Source organism: Typopeltis vanoorti, chromosome 24 (genome assembly GCF_054136105.1).
Source record: "Typopeltis vanoorti isolate ZY-2024b chromosome 24, IOZ_Tvanoo_1.0, whole genome shotgun sequence".
In the NCBI taxonomy this organism is placed as follows: domain Eukaryota; kingdom Metazoa; phylum Arthropoda; class Arachnida; order Uropygi; family Thelyphonidae; genus Typopeltis; species Typopeltis vanoorti.
The window spans coordinates 4,435,740-4,460,546 of NC_143572.1; the positions used below are offsets into that span (position 1 = coordinate 4,435,740).

The 24,807-nt window shown below is 38.1% G+C and overlaps 1 protein-coding gene across 3 annotated transcripts in view; it reads left to right on the forward strand.

Annotated features, from left to right (window-relative positions):
• Nucleotides 1-24,807, forward strand: part of LOC150092896 (rRNA methyltransferase 1, mitochondrial-like) — a 137,289-nt gene that overhangs the window by 25,161 nt on the left and 87,321 nt on the right. For all 3 annotated transcript variants that reach the window (XM_090413381.1, XM_090413380.1, XM_090413382.1), the window contains exons 3-4: nt 9,052-9,107; nt 19,807-19,867. In XM_090413381.1, the coding sequence (XP_090269507.1) occupies nt 9,052-9,107; nt 19,807-19,867 (117 nt within the window). The remainder of the gene's footprint in view (nt 1-9,051; nt 9,108-19,806; nt 19,868-24,807) is intronic.

The window sequence follows — 24,807 nt, forward strand, 5'->3', positions numbered from 1 at the left end:
ACTTCCTTGTTCGAATGACCTGCAGTGCTATTGTTCGCTTTCAAGTCCCAGACATAATCCACTGTAATCCTTTTTACTTGAGGTAGAACTATTTCAACACTAGGCTATTTTTTACAATATCACTCCTGGATTTACATAAAGTGCACAATTTTGAATATTTATACTAATTAAGCCACACAGCTACCCATGTGGGTTTACAATAAGTATGGCAACATGTAGTATCTACAATATTTATGACCTCTGTAAAAGTCGATGTCTAAAATTTAAGAACTTCCATTGCATTGAATTTTACACCATCTAATCCCACAAGCTTAAAATTTCAGCCATTTCATGTTCCTGAACTAATGATATTCATCTTCTTTCCCACTGTTATTCAGTACTATTCTGTACCTGGAAACTTGAAATACGCATTAAACATTTCTGTTATAAATTCAGCAGATGCAACTCATGTACCATCTCCAACAAAGTCAATCTTTTATATTCTTCTTTCTTTCTATTCTTCTTATTTCTGCTCTTCTTTCTATTCTTCTTATTTCTGCTCTTCTTTCTATTCTTCTTTCTTTCTAATAGCTGCTGGCCTGGTCGGCCGAGTGGTTAGCATGTCTGCTCTCAAGCCAAGAGGCTGCAGGTTCGAATCCAGCCATGGGCATGGATGTTTGCAATTGTCCTACAAACTTTGTGTGGAAAGGGAATCTGCATCCCTACCACCTCTTTTAGCAGAAGACATCATTGCCAAAACCATGTGAGGTACGGCAGTCACCATATGACTTCTAAAGGCGTCAAATGTGAAAATTTAATATTTCTAATAGCTACATAAATGTAGAATTCTCTGGGATTTCATTTTATTGTCTCAGCCGGTCTCCTTCGATATGTTAATTTCTTCCTCACTACTTTCAATCACCTTCCTAGCCTGTGCCCTTATATTTCTCATGCTGCTAAGGGGCAAGGAATCATTTTATCAGCAGCACTCAGCATTTCCAAGTGGTCAACATCCCAGGTGCTAACTGGGTTCAAGTTTTCTTACAAAAAAAGCGACTTTCACAGACTGATCTGGCCTCCTGACAATTAGATTAGTTTATTAGATAATTGAATGGGTAATTGGTTTTAAATTTAACAGTATTTGAATGAACTGCATTATATATATATACATATATATATATTATTTTTAATTTTAAATCACTATACATGAGAGGTCACAATACCTATAACCCACTAGCACTATATGATCAAGTGATTAAGAAGAAAGAAGGAACCTATTGATATTTCTTGAACAGCTAGCATTCATAAACAATGTGAAGAAGACTTCTAAAGAACAGCAGTAGAAGGAATGAAAGAGAAAGATGAGAAGTTGGTTCAATAAGTTTGAAACTGAACTATGTATGTCGACCAGCAACTGTTTGTGTTTTTACTTGCTTAAAGAAGGGGAATTATGGTTGCCAGTGCAGTGGGGAAGTACCCTTGAACTATGTAGAAAAGGCATAAAGCAAAAACAGAACACTTGGGAAAGGGACTGGAGTGAGTTTGTGAGAGGGGGGGGGCATCTGTTATACAGAATGATCCTTTTTCTGGGTATTAGGGAGGATTTTGATGCACGTCCTCAAATGCAAGAGAGTATTTTAAGGATGAACAAATTTGGGATTTATATAGTAGTATTATTAGGATTTGTGCAGGTGAAAAATAGTGTCTTGAATGAAAGAAGACAATTTGTTAGCAGCTCAGCTGTGGATGCAGTGTTCATGCCAGGAAATGCTAGGAATGAAGAGAAATTTAATCTTGATTGTAGATCTGTATATTTTCCAAGATAGGAGAAAATGAAGTGAAATGTTTCTTATAAGAAATAAGATAAGATAAGATCATATATTGGGTGAAGTCATATATTGACTTCACTGAAGAATGCAAGGAGGTCATATTTAATGGAAAATCTTAAAGACTGAATGATTTAAGCACTAAAAGATTTTGTCAAATGAAGAAGAAGAAATGGTGTGTATATTATGATGACTGAGAAATAGAACTGCTGAAAAAGGAGATGAAAGACATGAAGGCTAAGTCAAGGAGGGTGAAAGAAGAGATTACGAGGCTAGAGGGGTTGGCTAGCATGAGGAGAATGAGAGTAAGTGAGAGAGAGAGCAAGGGAGAGAAGGCAGTAAGAGAATGGGAGAGACAGGGAAAGTGAGGTCTGGAATATGTGGAGTGCATTTGAAAACAGAAGAGAGCTATATGCAAGAGATGGATTACATTTAAATGCAAAAGGATGTAGGCATTTGGAGAATCTGAATAAGTGAACATGTTAGGACAGAGAAACTAGAAATGCAAGAGCAGAATATATCAGGAATGGTCTCAAGTGGGGATAGCAGCTTGAGAAATGAGAGGGTGTACACTATATTTCAGAGCCAGGTGGGATATGCAGGAAATAATAATGTCTATAAAAATACTGGAAATGCGTTGGTTTTTCTGTATACAAAAGCTAGGAGCATTAGGAATAAAGGGAATGAGTTTGTGGCATTGATTGACAGTCTCTCTAAAGATTGTTGGCATCAGTGAAACTTAGTTAACTGAGGAAGATGTTCTAACAGGGAAAGAAATTGAAGGGTATAGCATATTTTGACAGGATAGGGAAGATAAACATGGTGGTGGAGTATTACTCATGATAAGAGATGAATTGCTATTATTATTATTACTACCCTAAGACTCATCTAGGATTGTCATACACACAGCTCATCATACCATGCCTTAAACACACTCAAATTCTCTGCAGACACTACCTTTTCATGCAAGGCATTCCAATCATTCACAACTCTTCATGCAAAAAACCTGATTCTCACACCCTTCTTATACAACTTCCAGGGATGACCACTGGTTCTCCCCTGATCTCCCACTGTTTTCTGTAAAACCTCTCAACATTGATCCTATAACAACCCCTTACCTACTTGTACAAGGTTGTATGGATGAAACACCAGACATACCATAACTGGCTGAAATCAAGAACCTCATTCTCCTTTAGAGCTTATACCGAAGCCCGAAATAGATGCAAAAAAAAAACCAAAAAAAAAACAATCAATGCTACCAAAACAGAATTCAAAAGTGCAAAAAAAGCAGGAAACTAGCAACCTGTCCAAATGGCAGCCGAGCCTTTTGGTCTCTCGCCAAATCAATTGGCCGTAACTTCTGCCCAACACTATTCCCACCCTTATTGCACCCAGATTCTCTATTGCAACATCACCCATAGAAAAAGCCAATCTTCTGACTTCATACTTTGCTTCCAATGCATGCATAACTGACGATGGTAAATGTCCCCAACCATTTCACACACCCAACATACAATGCCCCCTATATCCTTTTGCCAGGATGAGATCATAAAAATACTGACCAAATTAGACACACAAAAAGTCTCCTGGTCTGATATTCCCCCAATTGTCCTGAACGTTTGTGCACCAGAACTGACTCCTATCCTATGTTGCCTATATATATATATATATATATATATATATATATATATATATATATATATATATATATATATACCCTCTTACTCCACTGGAATCGATCCCACAAACTGGAAATTGGCCTATGTTCAGCCCATTCCCAAGATGGGTGGCATGTCACCCGTCCAACTACCACCCCATCTCGCTTACCTCAGTCCTCTCAAAAGTAATGGAAAAAATCATCAATTCCCAACTCCTACACTTACCTTGAAGACACCCACCTAATAAACGACTGCTCGTATGGATTCTGTCACTGCCGATCAACAGGAGAGTTGCTCACATATATCACCCATCTCTGGACAAATACCATGGAGAAGTTTGGTGAATCTCAAGTTGTTGCACTTGATATCTCCAAAGGCTTTGACCGGGTCTGGCACAAAGGCTTACTGAGCAAACTACCATCATTCGTTCTGACCCAGGACTTCTGTAATTGGATTGCCAGCTTTCTGTCTGGATGCACGCTGTGTGCGATGGTGGATGGCTCATCCTCTCACTATTCAATTAATGCTGGGGTTCCACAAGGTTCTGTCCTCTCGCCAACCCTCTTCCTGCTATATATCAACGACCTACTTCAGTTCACCTCCAACCCAATACACAGTTTTGCAGATGACAGCACACTACAATCATTTGATAAACCTTACTCTACATAACTCACCACAACTACAGAACATCAACTACCACCACCTTCAATTCCGATCTCCAAGCCCTGCAATGGGGTTCAGATAACCTCATCAATTTCAATGCTAATAAAACCCAGTTCTATCCTATTTCCCATAAAAAAGAATCATTTTTTCTCAGTATCTTTTTTGACAATATCCAATTTTCCAGACAGTTTGAGATCTCTCTTCTTGGAATTACCCTCACTTCAAATCCTGGCATAAACACATCACAGCCATTGCATCCTCAGCTTCTAAAAAACTAGGATTTCTCTTTTACTCAAGACGTTACTTCACCCCTGAACAGCTGTTAACATTATACAAATCACAAATCCACCCATCTATTGAATACTGCTCCCATTTATGGGGTGGGGCCCCCTAAAAGCTCTGTCAAAATGCTTGACTCAATACAGAGGAATGCAATTAGACTTGTTAATGATCCATCTCTTACCAACTCTCTTCCCCACTTTCGCACAGACTTTTGGTTTCTGCAGTGTGTATATTCTACAAATATTTCCATGGGAAATGCTCATCTGAAATAACATCAATAATTCCTCCACTCAGTACTAAGCTCATTGGAACATGTGCAGTTTCTGCTCAACATCCCTTCATAGTACACCTAGAAACAATCAGAACAAGTTTCTTTTCCTCCTCCTTCATGCAACTGCTGCACTGTGGAACCATTCCCCCCCTGCTGTGTTTCCCAAGGAATACAATTTACAGTCATTTAAATCAAATATAAAAACGTTCCTTCTTTCCCAACCCACTTCCCATACACGGTTAGTAACATGTAATGGATGTACTATAGGTTGATCAACCAACCTCCTATATATGTGCACAACATTAAAAAGAAAAAAACTTGTACATCTCTATCATATCACCCCTCTTCCTTCTATTCACTAGACTCTGTAAATTGCATCTTCTCAACCTTTCCTCACATTCGACATCAGAAATATGAGGAAAATAAAACCAGAGATCAGAAACTATCTTAGTCAGTCGACCCTTATTCTGGACCAGATGACCAAATCTGTGTACAGTAGTCCATATGTGGCCTAATCAGAGCCTTATACAATGGAACAAGAATCTCCTTACTTCTGTAAGTCAGTGTCCTCTGCATCATTCCCAGAATTCATTGTGTTGTCCTCAAAATTTTGGCAGTGTGTCCTCAAAATTTAAATCGTTTTCCACCATCATCCCAAGAACTCTTATTTCCTCCACCTCCAGCAATATATCACCATCAAGCGTAAATTCTATATCCCATCTTTGTTTCCCAAATTTTCAAACCTTATATTTTGCAACATTGAACTGGTATCTCCATTCCTGTGCCCATTCACTCAATCTATTCAAGTCTTCTTGTATACATCTTCTTATAGTTCGTTCTAACTTTGCATCATCTGAAAACAACAGAGTATCCCCATCAAATCTTTGCCAATATCATTAACATGCAGATTAAACAGCAATGACCCTAAAACAGACCCCCAGGGCACACCACTAGTGACTTTCCTCTTCCAGGATATTGCTCCCCCCCCATACAACTTGCTGATATCTTTCAGATAGTCAGTCTTTGATCCAATGAACTAATGTAATTTTCAACCTTATCTGCTCTAGTTTGACTATCAACTTATCATGCAGTAATCTATTAAAAGCCTTTGCAAAATCTGAGTATACTACTGTATATCCCTCTCCTCTATCCAATGAAGCCATCACCTTATTGTAATAAGTAAGTAGATTACTAAAACATGATCTCCCGTTAGCAAATCCATGCTGTCCATCAAAGATAATACCATTGTTGTCAACCCAATTCTGGATCCTGGTTCTCACCATCCTCTCCAACACCTTAACCGCAACATCTGACTCACATAGATATGCCTATGTGAGTTGATTGAGTTCTATCACCTCCCTTATGAAGTGGCACAATCTTGCCCTCCTTCCATTTCTTTGGAACTCAACCCAGTGCAAGACTCACATTAAAAAAATATATCGAGGCAGATGCCAGCTCCCTGGCACATTCCTTCAAATACACGGTGGTATATTATCAACTCCCACTGCCTTATTAACATCAAGTTTGCTCAATTCCTCATATACCTCTTGCTCACTTACAGTCAGTCTCTCTCCTCCTCCTCATCAACAAATGCTCTCAAACTCTCCATGATGTCACAAGAATGAAAGACCTTTATGAACTTGCTCATTAAGTATTTCTACTATATCTTCCACAGCAGTTGTTCTTATACGATTTTCTCCAATCAGTGTCATCCTTCCATAATCTTCTTTTTTTTTTTTTTTGCTGGCTAAATATCAAATGAATTCCCTAGGATTCTTTTTGGCTTCATTAGCTAACTGCTGCTCATACTTCACTTTTGCTACCCTTATCAACCAAGCCACCCTCCTTACCTGTTCTTTGTTATCCTCTTGGGATTGATTTTTACCACTCCTCTTATGCTTCCTTTGCTTCTACTAGACATGTCTACTTGGGGGATATCCTATATCCCCCAAGCTGCATTGATCACCTTTCCAGCTAACTCCTCATTCTTTGCGACACCTGTAAGTTGTCTCCTGAGTTCCTCATAATCACCAACTTTGTAGTTCTGCATATACCATTTCCTCACAGAGGTCTTCACACTGCTGGCAACCACCCAGGTAATCATTTCATGGTCACTCTCTCCAACTGGAGGGTGATTTGACACCTCATTTATAATTACATCCTCTGATGAGATGATCAATTCCAAGAACCTCAGTCCTCGTGTGCCCTCTGTTTCATGCTGTCTGAGGTAGTTGTTCCTCAAAAACTCAAACTCATTTTCTTTACTTGCAGTTGCTATCTCATCATCCCAGTCTATATTGCCATAATTAAAATCGCTCATAATGATGACCCTTTTCTTATTTGCTTGGCTAATTTGATTATTCATTTTATGGTCACTAACATCCACATTACCAGGTCTATAACAACATCTAAGTATTTCATTTTATTCACCTCTATCTCACACCATACTGCCTCAAATCCACTGGCACTATTTCCCTCTTGCATCTCTACCTTGTATGGATAACTCTTTTTCTATCATCAACAGTACTCCTCCCTCCTTTTTACCCTTTCTATCTTCACGAAACACATCATACCCTTCTATCTCTATTCCTGCCAGGATGTCATCTCATCTAACCATGTCTCACTTATTCCAACGATTCTTGGGTGAACAGACTCAATTAATGCAACCATTTCATTTGCCTTGTTTCTAACACTTCTAGCATTTGTATACAAACATATCAGCTCATTCCTGGATCTGTAGCTATTTCTACTGATACCATTTATTTGATGTGACTTCTCCATGCTTAACTCTAGCCATTTCTTTTTCTGCTTATTCATCTTAGAACCCTCTTCAAATCCAACCGTTTTTCCCTTGATCCCAGGTCATTCCCTTCCCTTTGAGTCTACACACGCATTCATATCTTCTTGGAGCATCAACCTTTATTGCACTGTGTTTCCCTGTCCATCCTGAGCTTCCCCATTTCCCTGCCTATCTTGCACACCTGTTCTCTCATTCTCTATACTTATGCCACTCACTTCTTCATTCATAACCACCTCTTCTATCTCTCTCCTGTCTTACTCTCTCATTTTTTCACATTGCATCCCACTTGATCAGATTCATTCTTTGCACCTTCTCTACCTCCTAGCAGCAGTCTCTCCAAGTGATTTACATCACAACCATTCAGATGCAGTCCATCACTTTTATACAGTTCACTTTGTCTTTCAAATTCATTCCACACATTACCAAACTTCCTTTTCTATTACACTATTATCTTTTATCTGTCTTAACAACAAATGTGTCTGTTTTGGGTGGAAATCACAGTGGAAATAAGACTAATGGCTTTGAGAGTATATGGTGTGAGATAGATATAAGACAAGATATTTAATGCAGTGTTACTGTAGACCAGGAAATATAGATGGTGATAATCAGGAAATGTTTAGCAGATTAGTTTGGCAAGTGTAAAGTGAGTGATCATTATGGGGGACTTAGGCAGCATGTGGTGGAGGGAACATGAGGATCAAGAGTTTGGATTTGGTCATAGCATCAGAGATGATTATGATTGAGATGTTATACTTGCCCCAGTTGATGAGAATGATCATGTAGTGCTGACTTAGAGGATGAATAGGCATGCAGAATTATCAAGGCAGAAGGAAGTTATGTGGAATTATAAGGCAAGCAATTATCATAGACTTAAAAATCAGCTTCTAGCAGTACAATGGATGAAAGAATTTGAAGGAAGAGAATTCAGTCTTTAAGAAAAAATTGTTGACAGCAGTTGCCAGCTGTCAACAATTTTTTGAGTGAAGAAGATAATGTGATTTGGGATCAAATAGGTGATCAGAAATTAAAGAAGAATTGCAGATGAAAAAGAAATTATGGAAGACATACAAAGAGAGAGAGAGAGATGAAGAACAGTTGAATGATATATATAAAGCTTAAGCTAGGAGAGTGGCTAGTATTATAAGAGAGAAAAATTAGAATACTAGAGGAGACTAGCACTGCAATCTGAGGAGAATCCCAAGGAATTGTTTTGCTATGTGGTGAGTAGAAGAAAAATGATTGTGAACAGATTACTTTGTTGGATGGAGATGGGACTTGGTTGACCATTACAGATGACATAATTGAACAAATCATTTTGTTAGTGTTCTATCCTAGTACATCAGACTTTATTCCTAGAGGTATAAGGAGTGATGAAGAGGATGTATTCCAAATACTAAGTACGCTAAATGTTAGTAAGGCAGGTGGGACTTTCACCAAGTGTTTTAAGGGAATGTTCTGTGGAACTGACTCTGCCATTAACTTGTCTGTTTAATGAAATTCTTGCAATTGGACAAGTTTTTGGAGAGTGAAGGAGGGTATAGCAGTTCAAATAATGATTTTTTTTTTCTCCAGGGATTCTGCCTTCATTGCAGTGAACTGACTCTGGAAGACCACAAGAAACTTTATGAGTAAGTGTTTTCTAGAAAGCAACATATTTTTTTTTTACTCAGTGATCTAAATAATATCATTTTATCCTGCAGTATTAATTCATTGCATATATATAGCATAATCTTATTCCACATTCATTAATTCAGTTTGGCTCTCATTATACAGACACCTCCAGATAATCCAAGGACCTATTGAAGGAGGTCCCCCAATTTGCATCACAGGCATATTTCAAGGAGAGGTGTGCATCTGTCATACTTTTCTGTGAATACAGTTCAGTGAAGAAGCACAACTAACATCAGCAGTCCATTTCACTTTCTCACTAAATGCTCTGATATACATGTGACTAGTATATTTTTGAGTTTCCTTACTACATGTAAAACCATTATTCACCTTCCAGAGATGATCTCCCCCCCCCCCCCCATGCTCTCTCTCTCTCTCTCTGTCCATCTTCCATGAATCAGAAATTTCCTTCTATCTGTCCTGTAAAATCCCTTATAACTTATATATTTCTTTCACATTTCCTTTCTGTCATTTATTTATAAACCTTTGGAGCTCACTTTCTCTCAGTCTTCCTCCATGTGCCCTATTTCAAAGGCCAGATATTATCTTGAGTAGCTGCCTCTGAACTATCTCCACTTGTCTTGTTATCCCAACTGAATGTAAGCAAACCATACCTAAGAAGAAAACTTGAATTCTGTTGTGCAACGAAACTTGTGAATTTTCCGTAGTCATTTGAAACATGTATACCATATTAAAGAAATTTATTAACAAAGCTTTAACAGCTATTTTGTTTGACATTCCATAAAATATCTTTATTATGGATAGAAGAACAATAATAAAATTGTGAATATAACTTGACAGTGAAATATGAGCAGTAACAGTTGGAAATCTTTGACATATTCAGTCATGAAATTACTAGGATAAATGCTGTTAGAAATCATTAAAAAAATCAAGCAGTTGAGTATTACAATCTCTCAGACTTTCAGAATTGAAAGGCACTCATTACAATTTACTACATAATAGTATTTATGTACTACATAAATTTATGTTCTCTACATAGTAGTATTTATAAATATGAACATTTATTCACAGAAAGTGCTGAATCCCCACTATGGCCAAACCTAAAACATAATGATTGCCCTTCACTTCTGAAAGACTGAGAAATTTTGATCTGTACCTTCATGAGGATTCCTCAAGGATAAACAGTAGTGTTTATCCTTGCAGTTTTTTGATTGCATATGTCAGAAAGATTTGCCTTATTATCATATGCATTTCAGTGTGTAGTTGTGTTCAGATTATTACTTTTTTTTTTCTATCCATACTGAAGATGTTCTATGAGATGTAAACAACTTATTCTTAGCATCACAATGCTATAATAACAATACCTAAGGAAAGCAATCCAAACGTAGTGTTATCAAAGCAGTGTGATGCCAAATTGGGCAGTTTTAGTAATGCTATGATGGTACATCTAGTTGTGTATAAGAGGAAGAAGGCAGAATTTGCACCCAAATAGCCTTGGCAAGGGACCAGGAACTTGTAGCTGATATTTGAGCAGGAAGCAATTCATTATTGCTTCAAATGGCGGCCAGTAATGATGGTTCACCATCTTTATCAAAGATCGGTAGTATAAAAGAGATGATTCAGTGTACTAGCTGTGAAATGTACGCTTTGCGGAGTGCGGTCAGAGTGTGGTTAGATGATAATAAAGGAGTGAATGTGTGTAGAAAATGTAGGGAGAATGAGAAATTGAAGAGTATTTTGGATCGTGAGTGTGATATTTTTGTCAAACTTCAGAATGAAGAAAATAGGGATATGATAAGAAACGGCGAGGTTGTACCAGAGAATTGTGAGAGTGTGAATGATAGTATTAATGGTTTTACTGAGAATAAAAAAGATGAGATAGACGCAATGAGTGAGATCGTGTTGTTGAATGGTGCGATACAAAGGGCAAAACAGCAGCTAGAGCATATGAGCAAAAGTCGACTGAATGAACCAGCCAATAATAAAAAGTATGACAGGAAAAATAGACGTATGAGTGTGAACATGAACAAAATGAAGGATAGAGTGCTGTATGGAGACTCGTTAGTACGAGGTGTGATAGTAGAGAATTTGACAAAATCGTACCAACCTGGTACGACCATAAAAGATGTAACTGAGTCTATTAGAGAGCAAAAGGAAAGGGTGAAAGAAATGATGGTTGTGACAGGTACAAATGATTTGAAAGGAGACAAAATGGAAATGATAGAAGACCTGAATGAATTGTTTGAGGTAGCAAAAGAAAAGAGTGAGAGAGTTAGAATGATTAGTCTTTTGCCATGGTATGACAGTGAAATGTTTAAAAGGACGGCCATAATTGCGAATGACTTTATGCATGGGTTATGTGTGATGAGTGGTGTGGAATTTGTGAACGTGTGGGAGTGAGTTCGATAGGCGAAAGCATTGATTGGAGTGAGGAGAGGACACACGGGAGGAAGGAATTGGATTTTATGCGGTTATTAAGGGATAACTATCTGCGACAGCATGTAATGGAAAATACTAGGGGTCAGAGAGTGCTTGACCTAGTAATTACATCTCAGGATTTGGCTGTAACAAATATGACCACATTGCCGCCAATCAGCGAGAGTGATCATAGGCTCTTGACTTGGGAGGTGGCTAAAGGTGTAGAATTTTCAATTAAGACAGGGTACATGTGGAATTATCGGGCTGCAAAGTATGACAAGCTTAGGAGTTTGATTGGTTCAGTGCCATGGCATGTACAACTGCAAGGACTAGAAGTCGATAGTGCATGGGAGGTAGTTAAGAAGTGTTTGCATGAAGCAATGGCTGACTGTATACCTAGAGTCCGAATAATAAATCAACTAGGGGTTAAATGGATGAATAACACCATTAAGCTTGAGCTGCAAAAAAAGAAACAACTATGGAGGGAATTTAAGGAGAAAGGTGACCGGCAGGCACACGAACGGTATAAAGCGCAGGCCAGAAGTGTAACGAGTGTGGTAAGAAAAGCAAAAAAGGATTACGAAAGAACATTGGCCATGCAGGCTAAAGAGAATCCTAAACAGTTTTTTAGATATGTAGCAAGTAAAAGGAAAAATGTACATGGCAGAATGATTTTAAAGAATGCCGATGGTAGGGAGGTAACTGAATCAGTTGATATAGTTGAGTTACTGAGTGAGCACTTTGCAAGAATATATCATCCAGGTGGTGACATTGCAGAAACGAATGTACCAGTAGATTATACGGAAATTGTGGTGAATGAAGTGGAGGTGAGTAGTCTATTGCATAACCTCAATGTCAATACATCTGTGGGATTGGATGGTATACCAGCTCGTGTTGTACGAGAAACAGCTAAAGAATTGTCAGTACCCTTGACCATTTTGTTTAATTTGAGTCTCGGGTCTGGGTTAGTCCCGAGGGGGTGGAAAGAGGGGAAAATAGTTCCACTGCATAAAGGTGGTTCCAAGACTGCTGTTGTAAATTACCAACCGATTAGCATATCAGGAATCATTGTCAAGGTCTTAGAGAAATTAATCAAGAAAAGAATACAGGATTGGATAGATGAAAAAGGGATATTGTATGGGGACAACATGGTTTTGTGAAGGGTAGATCATGCCTAAGTAACTTGCTCACGTTTTATAACACAGTGACGGCTGAACTGGATAGGGGTAATGGGTTTACAGTAATACTACTGGACCTTGCCAAGGCTTTTGATAGGATACCACATAGAACCCTAATCAGTAAACTGGAGCAGATGGGGATAGATATAGGGTTGGTGAGATGGATAGGAGGGTGGTTGAAGGAGAGATACCAGAGAGTGGTTTATTCAGGAGTGGAGTCTAAAAGACGGCTTGTGACTAGTGGAGTGCCACAGGGCTCTGTTCTTGGACCACTGCTTTTCAATTTGTTCATCAATGATATAGGAAAGGATTTGAGAGGAAGTGTTCACTTGTTTGCTGATGATGCAAAGTTGGGTAGAGCAATTATAGTGCACAGGATGTCAAAATTTTACAGGATGATTTGGATAGTTTGGAGGACTGGGCTAGGAAAAATGGTTGTCAATTTAATGTGCCAAAGTGTAAGGTTATGCACTTTGGGGTGAAAAGAATAGAAGCAGTATATCGCATTGGTGGAACCGTACTCCAGGAGATTGATGAGGCCAGGGATTTGGGAGTGTTGAAGGGGATTGAAGTTTAGGGGGCACATTGCAAAAGTGACTAAAACAGCTCACCAAATCACTTTGCTTCTGAATAATACTTTAACATGCAGAGACAAACAAGTTGTTGTTCCTCTGTATCGAGCCTTGATAAGACCCCATCTGGACTACTGTGCCCAGTTATGGGTACCAAGGTTTCTTCGTGATGGAGAGGAAGTGGAGAGGATCCAGAGACGAGTGACCAAGATGATAACAGGTCTGTGGAATGAACCTTATGAGAATAGGTTGAAGATTTGCGGGTTGCAGAAATTGGTCAATAGGCGAATGAGGGGTGATATGATTGAGACATTCAAATTACTGAAGGGTTTCTATAAGATTGATCCAGAAGATATTTTTGAAAATATGACTGGTGGTGGTGGGAGGACTAGGGGCCATGAATGGAAGCTGGGCAAGAGCGTGGTTGACAAGGGTGTTAGAGCTAGGTTTTTTACTTGGAGAGTAGTGAATGAGTGGAATAAGCTTCCAGAGTCTGTTGTGGGGGCTACGACCGTGAATGAGTTCAAGGCAAGGTATGATAGATACTGTGTGAATGTCGAATAGTTGTTCTTGACGTGATGTTAGGGCCTCCCTTGATGAGTCTGTCGACTCTTTGGAGTTGCCCGGAACGATAATAATAATTATTATTATTATTTTGCTCTTTCAAAATCAGATTTAGATTTGTTGGTAATTTTTAATTTTTTTAAAAATTTTATTTCACACACACACACACACACACACACACAATGCATTTAATTACATTTCTAGTACTGAGTGGGACGACCTTTGGCCTGAATAACAGCAACTGTCCTTAGAACTTGCTTTCAGATAATTTCTGATATGTCGCAGCAGGAATATTCTTCCATTCCTCATTCAAAGTTGCTTCCATTACTGATGCTGATGATGGTCATTGTGATTCATCCCAAAGATGTTTGTTGGGGTTGAGGTTTGGACTCTGGGCTGGCTAGTCCAACACTTCAACATTGTTTGATGGAAACCAGTCTCAGACATGTAAGGGAGCACTGCCGAAGTTCTTCCACGGTGTCAGAAGCATGAAGTTGTCCAGGTAGCCATCAGACATCATGGTTTTGGGCATGTTCACCATTACCAGGCCTCAACCAAACATGACAATTGAAATGATGCAGTCTGCCAGAACCATTCCTGAGATAATCTCCAGATCCAAACACAAGAGTGAAAGATTCATCACTCCACAGAACCATTTTCCAATCATCTATGGTCCAGGAATGGTGTGAAAGACACTGTTCAAACATCATTTGTCATTGAAGTGGGGGGAGTGACGTGTGACTTGTTTGCAGCAGCTCTGCCATGGTAACCTAAAGCATGCAACTGTCTCTCTCTCTCTCTGTGGCCAGTTCTAGTACTGACAGATGTCCCTGCAGCATTTTCCAGGTTGACTGCAAGGTCTGCTGCTGATGACATGCAGGATGCTTGAATATACAGAGCTTGTCAATCTCGGTCAGCAAGTATTGTGGACTCTCAGGGCTCATTTCTGCTGTGGTAGCACTATCAACTTTCTATCTATGAATGACATAATAGTGGATTTCGTTATACTGAGATGGGTAGCATTGTCATGGATGGAAAGACCACTGATGTGACACCCATCTATCATCTGATGTTCGAAGTCTGTCAGTTCAGCTGAACATGGCATCTTGACATTGAGTACAGTGCATAATATGCAGCACATTTCACCTTTTATTACCATACTTATGCAGACACTCCCTGAATATTTGCATGTGGCAGGATCCAAAATTTGCATGGCACGTAAGGTGTCTGAATACTTTTGTCAGCATACTGTATATATACAGGGTGGCTGTAATTAAAGAGAAAGTGTTCAGAGCCCTGTAGCAAAAAAATGCATTGGATGAAATTCAACCAAACTCGGTGTAAGTACATTCTGGACATGGGGTTTTTATTTACAGAAGATAAAAAATAGTAGAAAATTCTGCCACCAGAGGACATTTGGCAATAGAATTGTATGATATATGCAATTGAAGTGCTACGGATCTCACCTTACTGGAATGTGTGTTGCTAGTCAAGCTTTACTATCAACAGTGTGGTAATGCTAATGCCATGCTTCAAGAATTCCAGCATTTGAAGGATAGGAGAGAAGGTCCAATGATGATAACAAATCCTAGAAAAATGATTTTACGTGAAAATAGTGGATCTTTAGCAGTGAGGCCAGGACAAGGACACAAATGGATTATTCCTCAACAAGTTGACGAAGTTGCAACTGCTGTCATGGAACATGGAATGAATAATGCACAAGAGTCCAGCAGTGCTTGGGAAATATCAAGGCAACTGGATATGCCATACTCAGCAGTGCAAAAAATCCTGCATCAAATACTGAGGTCTTTCCCCTACAAGATTTCCCATACTCAAGCTTTGCTTCATGACAATGCAGAAACTGAACCACAATTTGTCCTGATATTATTAGCTCGAATGGAGGTGGATGATACATGGCCATGGAGGATCTTATGGAGTGACGGGGCACATTTTTATCAAAATGGTAGTGTTAACTCACACAATTGTTGCATCTGGACTGCGAATAACCCTCATGTGTTCCATCAGACCCTTTTACACTCACTGAAAGTCACAGTGTGGTGTGGTTTCACTGCATTTTAGTATCGGTCTGTACTTTTTTGAAGAACTTCACCCTACAGGACCAGTGACTTATACCATCTCTGCTATTAGGTTGAGAGATGCTGAGCAAATTTGTTGTTCCACAACTGCAGCAGCAAAGATGCCTTGATTGCCCCCCCATATTCATGCGGGATGGAGCACCACCTCGCATTAGAATTTTGGTACAGCAAATGTTACGAAAACACTTCACAGAATTGATTGGTCATGCATTTCTACAGCATGGCCACCTTGTTCACCTGCGCTCAATCCCTTTGACTTTTGGTTTTGGGGCCATCTGAAACATGAGGTGTATGAAGGACATGTTCATGATTTAGCAACCTTGAAAGACAGAATAACGCAGCATGTGAGGCAAATCAATGTAGATCTGTTGCATTCTGCTGTAGAAAATGTTATTCAGAAGGCAGTTCTTACAATATCTGAAAGAAGGGCATATTGAACCACATCTGTAAGATATACAAACATGAAAATTGATTTGTTGTGTCTCTTCTAGCCATTACTGTTTAGTTAATCCTAAACCATGCACTTATAGTGCCAAATGTCCCCTGGTGGCAAAATTTTGTACTAGTTTTTACTTCCTGTAAATAAAAACTCCATGATGTTCCAAAGTGTACGTACACCAAGTTTGGTTGAATTTTGTCCAATAACATTTTTTGCTACAGGACTCTGAAGACCTGCTCTTTGATTATGGCCACCCTGTATATTACAGTTACTGCAAGCTTGCAGTAATTGGCAAGTTTGTTTCACAGCCACTTGTGGTCTATCCAGTTTTTTGCTTGGACCGCCTTGACACAATTATTGAAAACCAAGGTTTGGATAGTGAATAGGGATTTTGAATGGAATTTTGAGTAGGGATTTTGATGCTCACATTCCAACATTCATTATTTCACTAATTTGGTCATTGCCTTATAAGGGACCAGGAATGCACAGCTGCTATTTAATAAAAAGCAAATTTTCTACATTTTGTTTCTTTGGAACAAGGTTTTTTTTTTAAAATTTATTTTTATTCTGAAACAGCTCTTACAAGCTGCTTTGTAGACTGATTTAAAACCACTTTAATAAAAAATTATTTTTATTCTGAAACAGCTCTTACAAGCTGCTTTGTACACTGATTTAAAACCACTTGTGTGCTGAATTTTTTTGCTTGGACTGCCTTAACACAATTATTGGAACTATAGTGAGCAGTATTTTGAGTGAAACAGGAGGGGGAAATTAAGGCTTACATTCCATTAGGCATTTGGTCAGAACAGGCAGTTGGATTAATAGATTGTAAACAGTACTCTGTTCAGGAGAAGGAAAATTTAAAGTTACAGATGTCATCCCATTTTGTCACGATGCTGAATGACATGAAACAGGGTTGTTGAGGAAAGGGCATTCTATAGAAAATGAAACTTTAATAAGATCTTCATTACCAAGAGGAGAGCAGACATTTTTAATTTACTTAGGTGGAGAATGATTAAGGGAAAAAAATCCAGAATTAGGATGGTGAGGATTATTTGGTAGATGATTTGTGTTAGATCATTGCTAGTAACAAATGAGTTTTTGAAAGGTTTTCAATTGGTTATATTATAAATTAAAGATAACAAGAAATTATATACTTGGTTTTAATCCATTATCCAAGTGTAAGCAAACAAAGTTTGTGCCTGAAGTATTTATCAGGAGTGGGGCAACTCATGGCAAAGGTGGTATAACTTCTCATCACATCTCCTTGCAGGCATGTATAATGCTATGCATTAAAGGAAGGGTCACTACCCAGACCGGTTTCGACCTTTATTTCAACCATATCAGTGGGAGCCAGACCGAGAGGTGGTGATACTAAGGTGGAAGTAATGGAGAAGTTTAAGGCAAGTGATGAGAAGTTATACCACCTTTGCCACAAGTTGCCCCAGTCTTGAAAGATACTTCAGGCACAAACTTTGTTTGCTTACACTTGGATAATGGATTAAAACCAAGTATATAATTTCTTGGTATCTTTAATTTATAATATAACCAAGTGAAAAACTTTCAAGAACTATCTATCTCTAATCCACAGTATTTCAATAATAAGTCATATTACTTATATAGGAAAATATGACTTCTCCATTACATCCACCTTAGTATCGCCACTTCTGGATCTGGCTCCCACTGATGAGAGCTCAATAAAGGTCGAAACTGGTCTAGGCAGTGACCCTTCCCTTAATTCATAGCATTATACATGTCTGCAAGTAGATGTTCTTTGCATTATGGGATGAATGGGGCAACTCATGGCAAGACTTTGCCATGAGTTGCCCCAGTCCTGAAAGATACTTCAGGCACAAACTTTGTTTGCTTACACTTGGATAATGGATTAAAACCAAGTGTATAATTTCTTGGTATCTTTAATTTAACAAATGAGTTTGTTTGTGAATTTCCATTGCTGCTTGGGAATTAGCATGAATTTTTGTACATATAATAACTCTTTAGGGCATTTTGCAAAATGCACTAAAGAGTTATTATATTCACTTATTGTATTCATTTTTTTTATCCATCAATTCATTCATATGCAAATTATTCCTGGACTTGCGGATAGATTTTATTGATTTTGCATTTCCAGTCTCTTGCTCAAGTCAGTTCCAAGTCCAAATATTTGATGTGTCTGAAATAACTCCGGAAACGTTTATTTGAGAATTCTTGTTCATATTTGTTCATATTTACATTTATTATGTAGATATGAACACAAGCCACCAACATCAACTACAATTCTTAAAATCAAATAGAACTGTAGTTGATGTTGGTGGCTTGTTTCACAAAAGTGTTTCTAGCTTGATCTTGTCCTGCTAAAAAGTAATAATGATCAAGCCGACCCTCTGCTCCTCATTCTCAAGAAATAGAAGCCAATAATGCCAGTGCATAACACACGACACTGTCAATTTCAAACTTGTGAGGAGAATGTTAGCGAAATGCATGTGGATTGTTTGTAGTCTATTAGCAATAGTTCTTATATTTAGTCTCATAACCAGAAAGATGGAAGTGAGTTTCATATATTTTCTGCAAGGCATTCAACATGATGGGGTTGTCATTTGCCAAAATCCAAAAATTCATTGAAAACCTTTTTAATTCACATTATCCTGTTTGCTGAGTTCTTGGATAACTTGCATTACAAATCACAAAGCAAACTTCATTACCTTCTCTGTAATGTTTCTCTTCTGTGAGTGAAGTGCAAGAACATGCCAGAGTTGTGGATTTTGCAACTTGGCAGTTCTTATTTCATTCACATTTTTACATATACAAACTGAACACATACACGAGAACCTTTACTTATCTTTCTTCATTCTATTTTTTTATTCATAATAGCAGAGAAGACTAGGTGCATAGCATGTGTGAAATTGTAATTGAAAACTGAAATCAGTTATTGCAATCATTAGCTGAAATCATCTCTGCTAATTTTAACCAACTCTACTTCTGTAACTTGCACTGACCAGAACTCCCTATTGATTAAACTTCAAACAGCACATTACGGCATCCCTTAGCATATTTTCACAAGCTGTTGGGTATTTCTACTGCATTCTGAAATATATGTGTTACTTCTGATTTTGTTATTAAATGTAAAATATTTTTTAAATCATTCTTAAAATATAAAATATTGTCCTCTTTTTCTCTTCGGTAATTTGCTCAAAAAGTTAATATTAGCCAAAACGTTTTTCATTTTAAAATTAAATTGGTTTCTCTCATGCCATATTAAACAACTACTGAACTGTTGTCTGTTTGTTAATTATTAGCCTATTTGATAAAATCCTCGTGACAAGTTTCATATTTTATAGTTTCACATTTTTAATGTGTACTTATTCATAACCTTAATTTCATGAATTCTAGATTATCATTTAAGATTATAATTTAGATGTTCTGTTTGTTAGAAATCAAGATTATAATTTACTTGTATCACCTCCCCTGTGGTTGGTATTGGATCAGATCCAGGTAAGTGCATATATTTCCAATTGTATGTTGTTTCAGTACATTATATTGATAGGTACCTATGGATCAAACTTAATAAGGTGAAGCACATTAACCACAATAAAATACTGTACTTCAATAATAATAATATATTTTTAAATGTGTCTCGTACTTGAAAGATTCTAAATGTATAGTGCACCAATACTATAGGTCCTGATGCACTATACATTTACAACCTTTCTGTTATAAATAACTGTTATAGGGCCAAAGATTTTTTTATCATTTATCATTTTATATTTTTTTATCATTTTACTGTATCAATCCACCTATATCTTGGTCTTCCTCTGGGTCTTTTTCCTGCCAATGGCAGAGAACACTTTGTTTGCTAATCTTTCCTTTCCCATTCTGTTTAAGTGACCATACCACCTGAGATTAATTCTGCTAACACATTCCTGGATGCTAACAATGTCAAGTGCTTTCCTAATACCCTCATTTTTAATATGATATTGCCATTGATGCCATCTGTTCATGCCCCTAATCTTTCCCTAATCTTACAGTTACACCCCAAGTTACGTAAGTAATGCATTCCATAAACCTTTACGTAACTCGAATTTTACATAAGTCTAATTTGTGAATTAAATACATACAATAAAATGTTTAATAAAAAAAAATTTTAATTAAATTTAATGAAAATGTTTAATTAAAAAAATCTGATTAATGGCAAAAAAAGTTAAGACCGGTGTCTTAACTTTTTTTGCCATTAATCAGATATTTTCTATTTTTAATATTTTTCATTTTTGGGATGATTAAAAAAAAATTCAATTATAAAAAAATTTATCAGTTAGAATAAATACATACTGTAAATTTGAAAGTATGAAAAATACATAATATAAAAGAATATAAAATACAGGTAACGAGTGTGGTAAAAAAAGCAAAAGCGGATTATGAAAGGAAACTAGCTTTGCAAGCAAAAGAGAATCCCAAACATTTTCAATATGCTGCAAGCAAGAAAAAAACTGTACACAGCAAAATGATTTTAAGGAATGACGATGGTAAGGAGGTCACTGAATCAGTCGATATAGTGAAGTTACTGAGCGCACTTTGCAAAAGCATATCATCCAGGTGGTGACATTGAAAAAATGAAGGAACCATTAGTTTATACGGGAATAGTGATGAATGAAGTGGAGGTGACTAGTCTATTACAGAACCTTAATGTGAACACATCTGTGGGATTGGATGGTATACCGGCACGGGTCTTGCGTGAAGCGGCTAAGGAATTATCAGTGCCCTTGACCATGTTGTTTAATCTGAGTCTCAGGTCTGGTTTAGTCTCGAAGGTGTGGAAAGAAGGGAAAATAGTTTCACTGCATAAAGGAGGATCCAAGACTACGGTTGCAAATTACCGACCGATCAGCATATCAGGAGTCGTTGTCAAGGTCTTGGAGAAAGTAGTCAAGGGAAAAATACAGCAATGGATTGATGAAAATGAGATACTGTACAGGGGACAGCATGGCTTTGTGAAGGGTAGATCATGCTTCAGTAACTTGCTCAAGTTTTATAACAAGGTGACGGCTGAACTGGATAAGGGAAATGGGTTTACAGTGATACTGTTGGACCTGGCAAAGGCGTTTGACAGGATACCACATGGAATACTAATCCGTAAACTACAACATATGGGAATGGATATAGGGTTGGTGAGATGGATAGGTGGTTGGCTGATGGAGAGATATCAAAGAGTAGTTTATTCAGGAGTAGAGTCCAAAAGACGACTTGGGTTCTGTTCTTGGACCACTGCTGTTTAATCTGTTCATTAACGATATAGGGAAGGATCTAAGTGGAACAATTCATTTGTTCGCTGATGATGCAAAGTTGGGTAGGGCAATAGTGAATGCAGAAGATGTCAGAGTCTTGCAGGATGACTTAGATAGATTGGAGTTCTGGGCTAAGGAGAATGGATGTCAATTTAATGTGACAAAATGTAAGGTTATGCATTTTGGGGTGAAAAGATTAGCAGTATACCACATTGATGGAACTGTACTCCAAGAGATTGATGAGGCCAGGGACTTGGATGTGTTGGTGGATAGGGAGATGAAGTTTAGGGGGCACATTGCAAAAGTAGCTAAATCAGCTCATCAACTCACTTGGTTGTTGAAAAATACCTTGACGAGCAGAGACAAGCAAGTTATTGTACCTCTGTACTGAGCCTTGATAAGACCTCATCTCAACTACTGTGCCCAGATTTGGTCACCTCGGTTCCTTCTTGATGGAGAGGAGGTGGAGAGGATCCAGAGGTGAGTGACTAAGATGATAACAGGTCTATGGAATGAACCATATGAGAACAGGTTGAAGATTTGTGGGTTGCAGAAACTAGTTGATAGGCGGAGGAGGGGAGATATGATTGAGACATTCAAATTGCTAAAGGGATTCTATAGGATTAATTCAGAGGATATTTTTGAGATCAGGACTGGTGGTGGGAGAACTAGGGGACACCTATGGAAGCTGGGCAAGAGTGTGGTTAGTAGGGGTGTTAGAGCTGGGTTCTTTACTTTTAGAGTGGTAAATGAGTGGAATAAGCTGCCAGAGTCTGTTGTGGGTGCTATGACGGTTAACGAGTTCAAGGCAAGGTATGATAGATACTGTGAGAATGTAATCGCATAGTTGTGTGGACATGATGTTTAGGGCCTCCCTCGATGAGGCTAAGGACTCCTGGAGTCGCCCTAAATAATAATAATAATAATAATAATAATAAAAACAAACTGAAATATTCACTTTTCAAATAAAAAAAAAGTCTTGTGATGGCTAAGTTGGCTGTTCTAAGGAATGCTGTTTTATGGGAAGTTTTACCCCTTTCGATGTTGAAGGCTGAGGGTAGTCAGGGTCGTCTGAGTAGTCATCTTGACTTTGTTGTGAACGGCATCTCACAAACATGTCTAGAGTAGATTGTGTGGACATTTATTGCACTCTTCTTGTCCTCGTAGTTGGGCTTGTAGCTAGACATATCGGAATAGACACGGCTGCTAACATTTTCGAACTGCTCAGTGTTTCGGATCCATCGATTCTAATTTTGCTAATGCCATGTCTGTCAAGTTTAAAACCTCTGCTAGTCTCCCTTCATTGTAAATTTCTTTATGCCTGGTGGTTCAATTAGCTTAGTATTTTCTTCAGAATTTTGGAATGCCTCCAACCGAATAAGGTCATCCTTAGTTAACTCTTCATTGTGACTCAAAAGAAGCTCGTTAATGGCAGCGTTATCCGCTTCCAGCTCTAATTGTTGTGCCAGTTGCACACACACACACACGTCTCCGTCGCTGCTGTAATTCTTGTGTCAACTCAGCACCCATATCAGTCATTGTTTGCTCTCTTTCCATGAAACGCTTAAAATTATGGACCATTTCTGGGCAGAGTTTTTTCCACGTATCGTTCATTGTTGTGCGCTTGATTTCATCCCAAGCGACCCTGATGTTTTTGATAGCATTAAGGATATTATAGTTCTTCAAGAAATCACGTGGAGTAATGCCCTTACCACTATTAATGGCCTTGATTGCTTGGAAAAACATACACTGCAGATAGTAGGCTTTAAAGGTCGCAATAACACCTTGATCCATAGGTTGCAATAGTGAGGTAGTTCTAGGAGGAAGGTAAACAACTTTTACGTCAGAAAGAAAGTCATCCAACTCTTCTGAGTGACCGGGGACGTTGTCCAGGAGGAGAAGCACTTTAAATGGGATTTCTTTCTCGGCACAATATTCCTTCACCTGGTGAATGAAGTGGTTATTGAACCAGTCTCTGAACATCGCATGTGTAACCCAAGCCTTGATGTTGTATTTCCAGATTATGGGCAGTATACTTGCGTCAATGTTCTTAAAGGCATGCTGTCTCTGGGAATGGTAAACTGTAAGCGGTTTAAGTTTTAAATCCCCTGAAATGTTGCCACGAATCATAACAGTGATCCGATCTTTTGCGATCTTGAATCCAGGCATAGACTTTTCCTCTTTTGCAATAAATGTCCGTGCTAGCATCCTCTTCTAAAACAGAGCCATTTCATCGATATTAAATATTTGTCCAGGCAAATATTCCCCCTACCTTAATTATTTCTGCTAGAAGTTCGGGAAATTGACTTGCCGCATCTATGTCTGCACTTGCTGCCTCACCCATGATTTTGATGCTCTGCAGATTTGTACGTTTCTTGAATTGTTCAAGCCATCCAGCACTAATTTTAAATATACTCTCTACGTCTGTGATGCCGGCCTGCTCTTTTAAATCCTTATATAAGGACATAGCCTTCTCCTGGATAATCAGTAAACTTAACAGTATCCGCTTCTGTGTTAGATCATTGATCCGTTGAGACAACAATTTCTCCATCTCTGATATTGGGCCCAACCTCTTCTTGGTAATAATTGTGTGCCCTTCAGCACTACCATACCTTTTGTGCTTTCAACAATGCAAACTTTATCCTTCACTATTCTGTTCACTGTTGAAATAGGTCGATTTATTTTCTGAGCTATTGTTGTTGATAGAATTTTCTCACCTTCATACATACGAATTATTTTCCACTTTTCTTCTAAAGTAATTGCAGACCTTTGTTTTTTAGATTTATTACCAGCGCATTCGGTTTTACGTTTGCATTCCATTTTAAGGGTAAAAAAACGAGACTAGCAGTGATAACAAGTGACTGAGCTAACTGCATGAGGCATCTACTACTGTACTGCAATAAGGCTATCAAAGACACACCTATGCAAAGCCATAAACATGTTCATACACACTAGTAGATTTATTATGTAACTGCGAATTTACATAAGTTGCATGTTACGTAACTCGGGGTGTAACTGTATTCCTTTCTCTTACTTATTTTTGCATTTTTAATTTATTTTTTTATATAGCCCAGAAACTCCAAGACCAAACTCTCTAGAAGCCAAACATGGAATTTTTTCAAGCTACTTCAGATTATCAGTAAGCAGCATCAT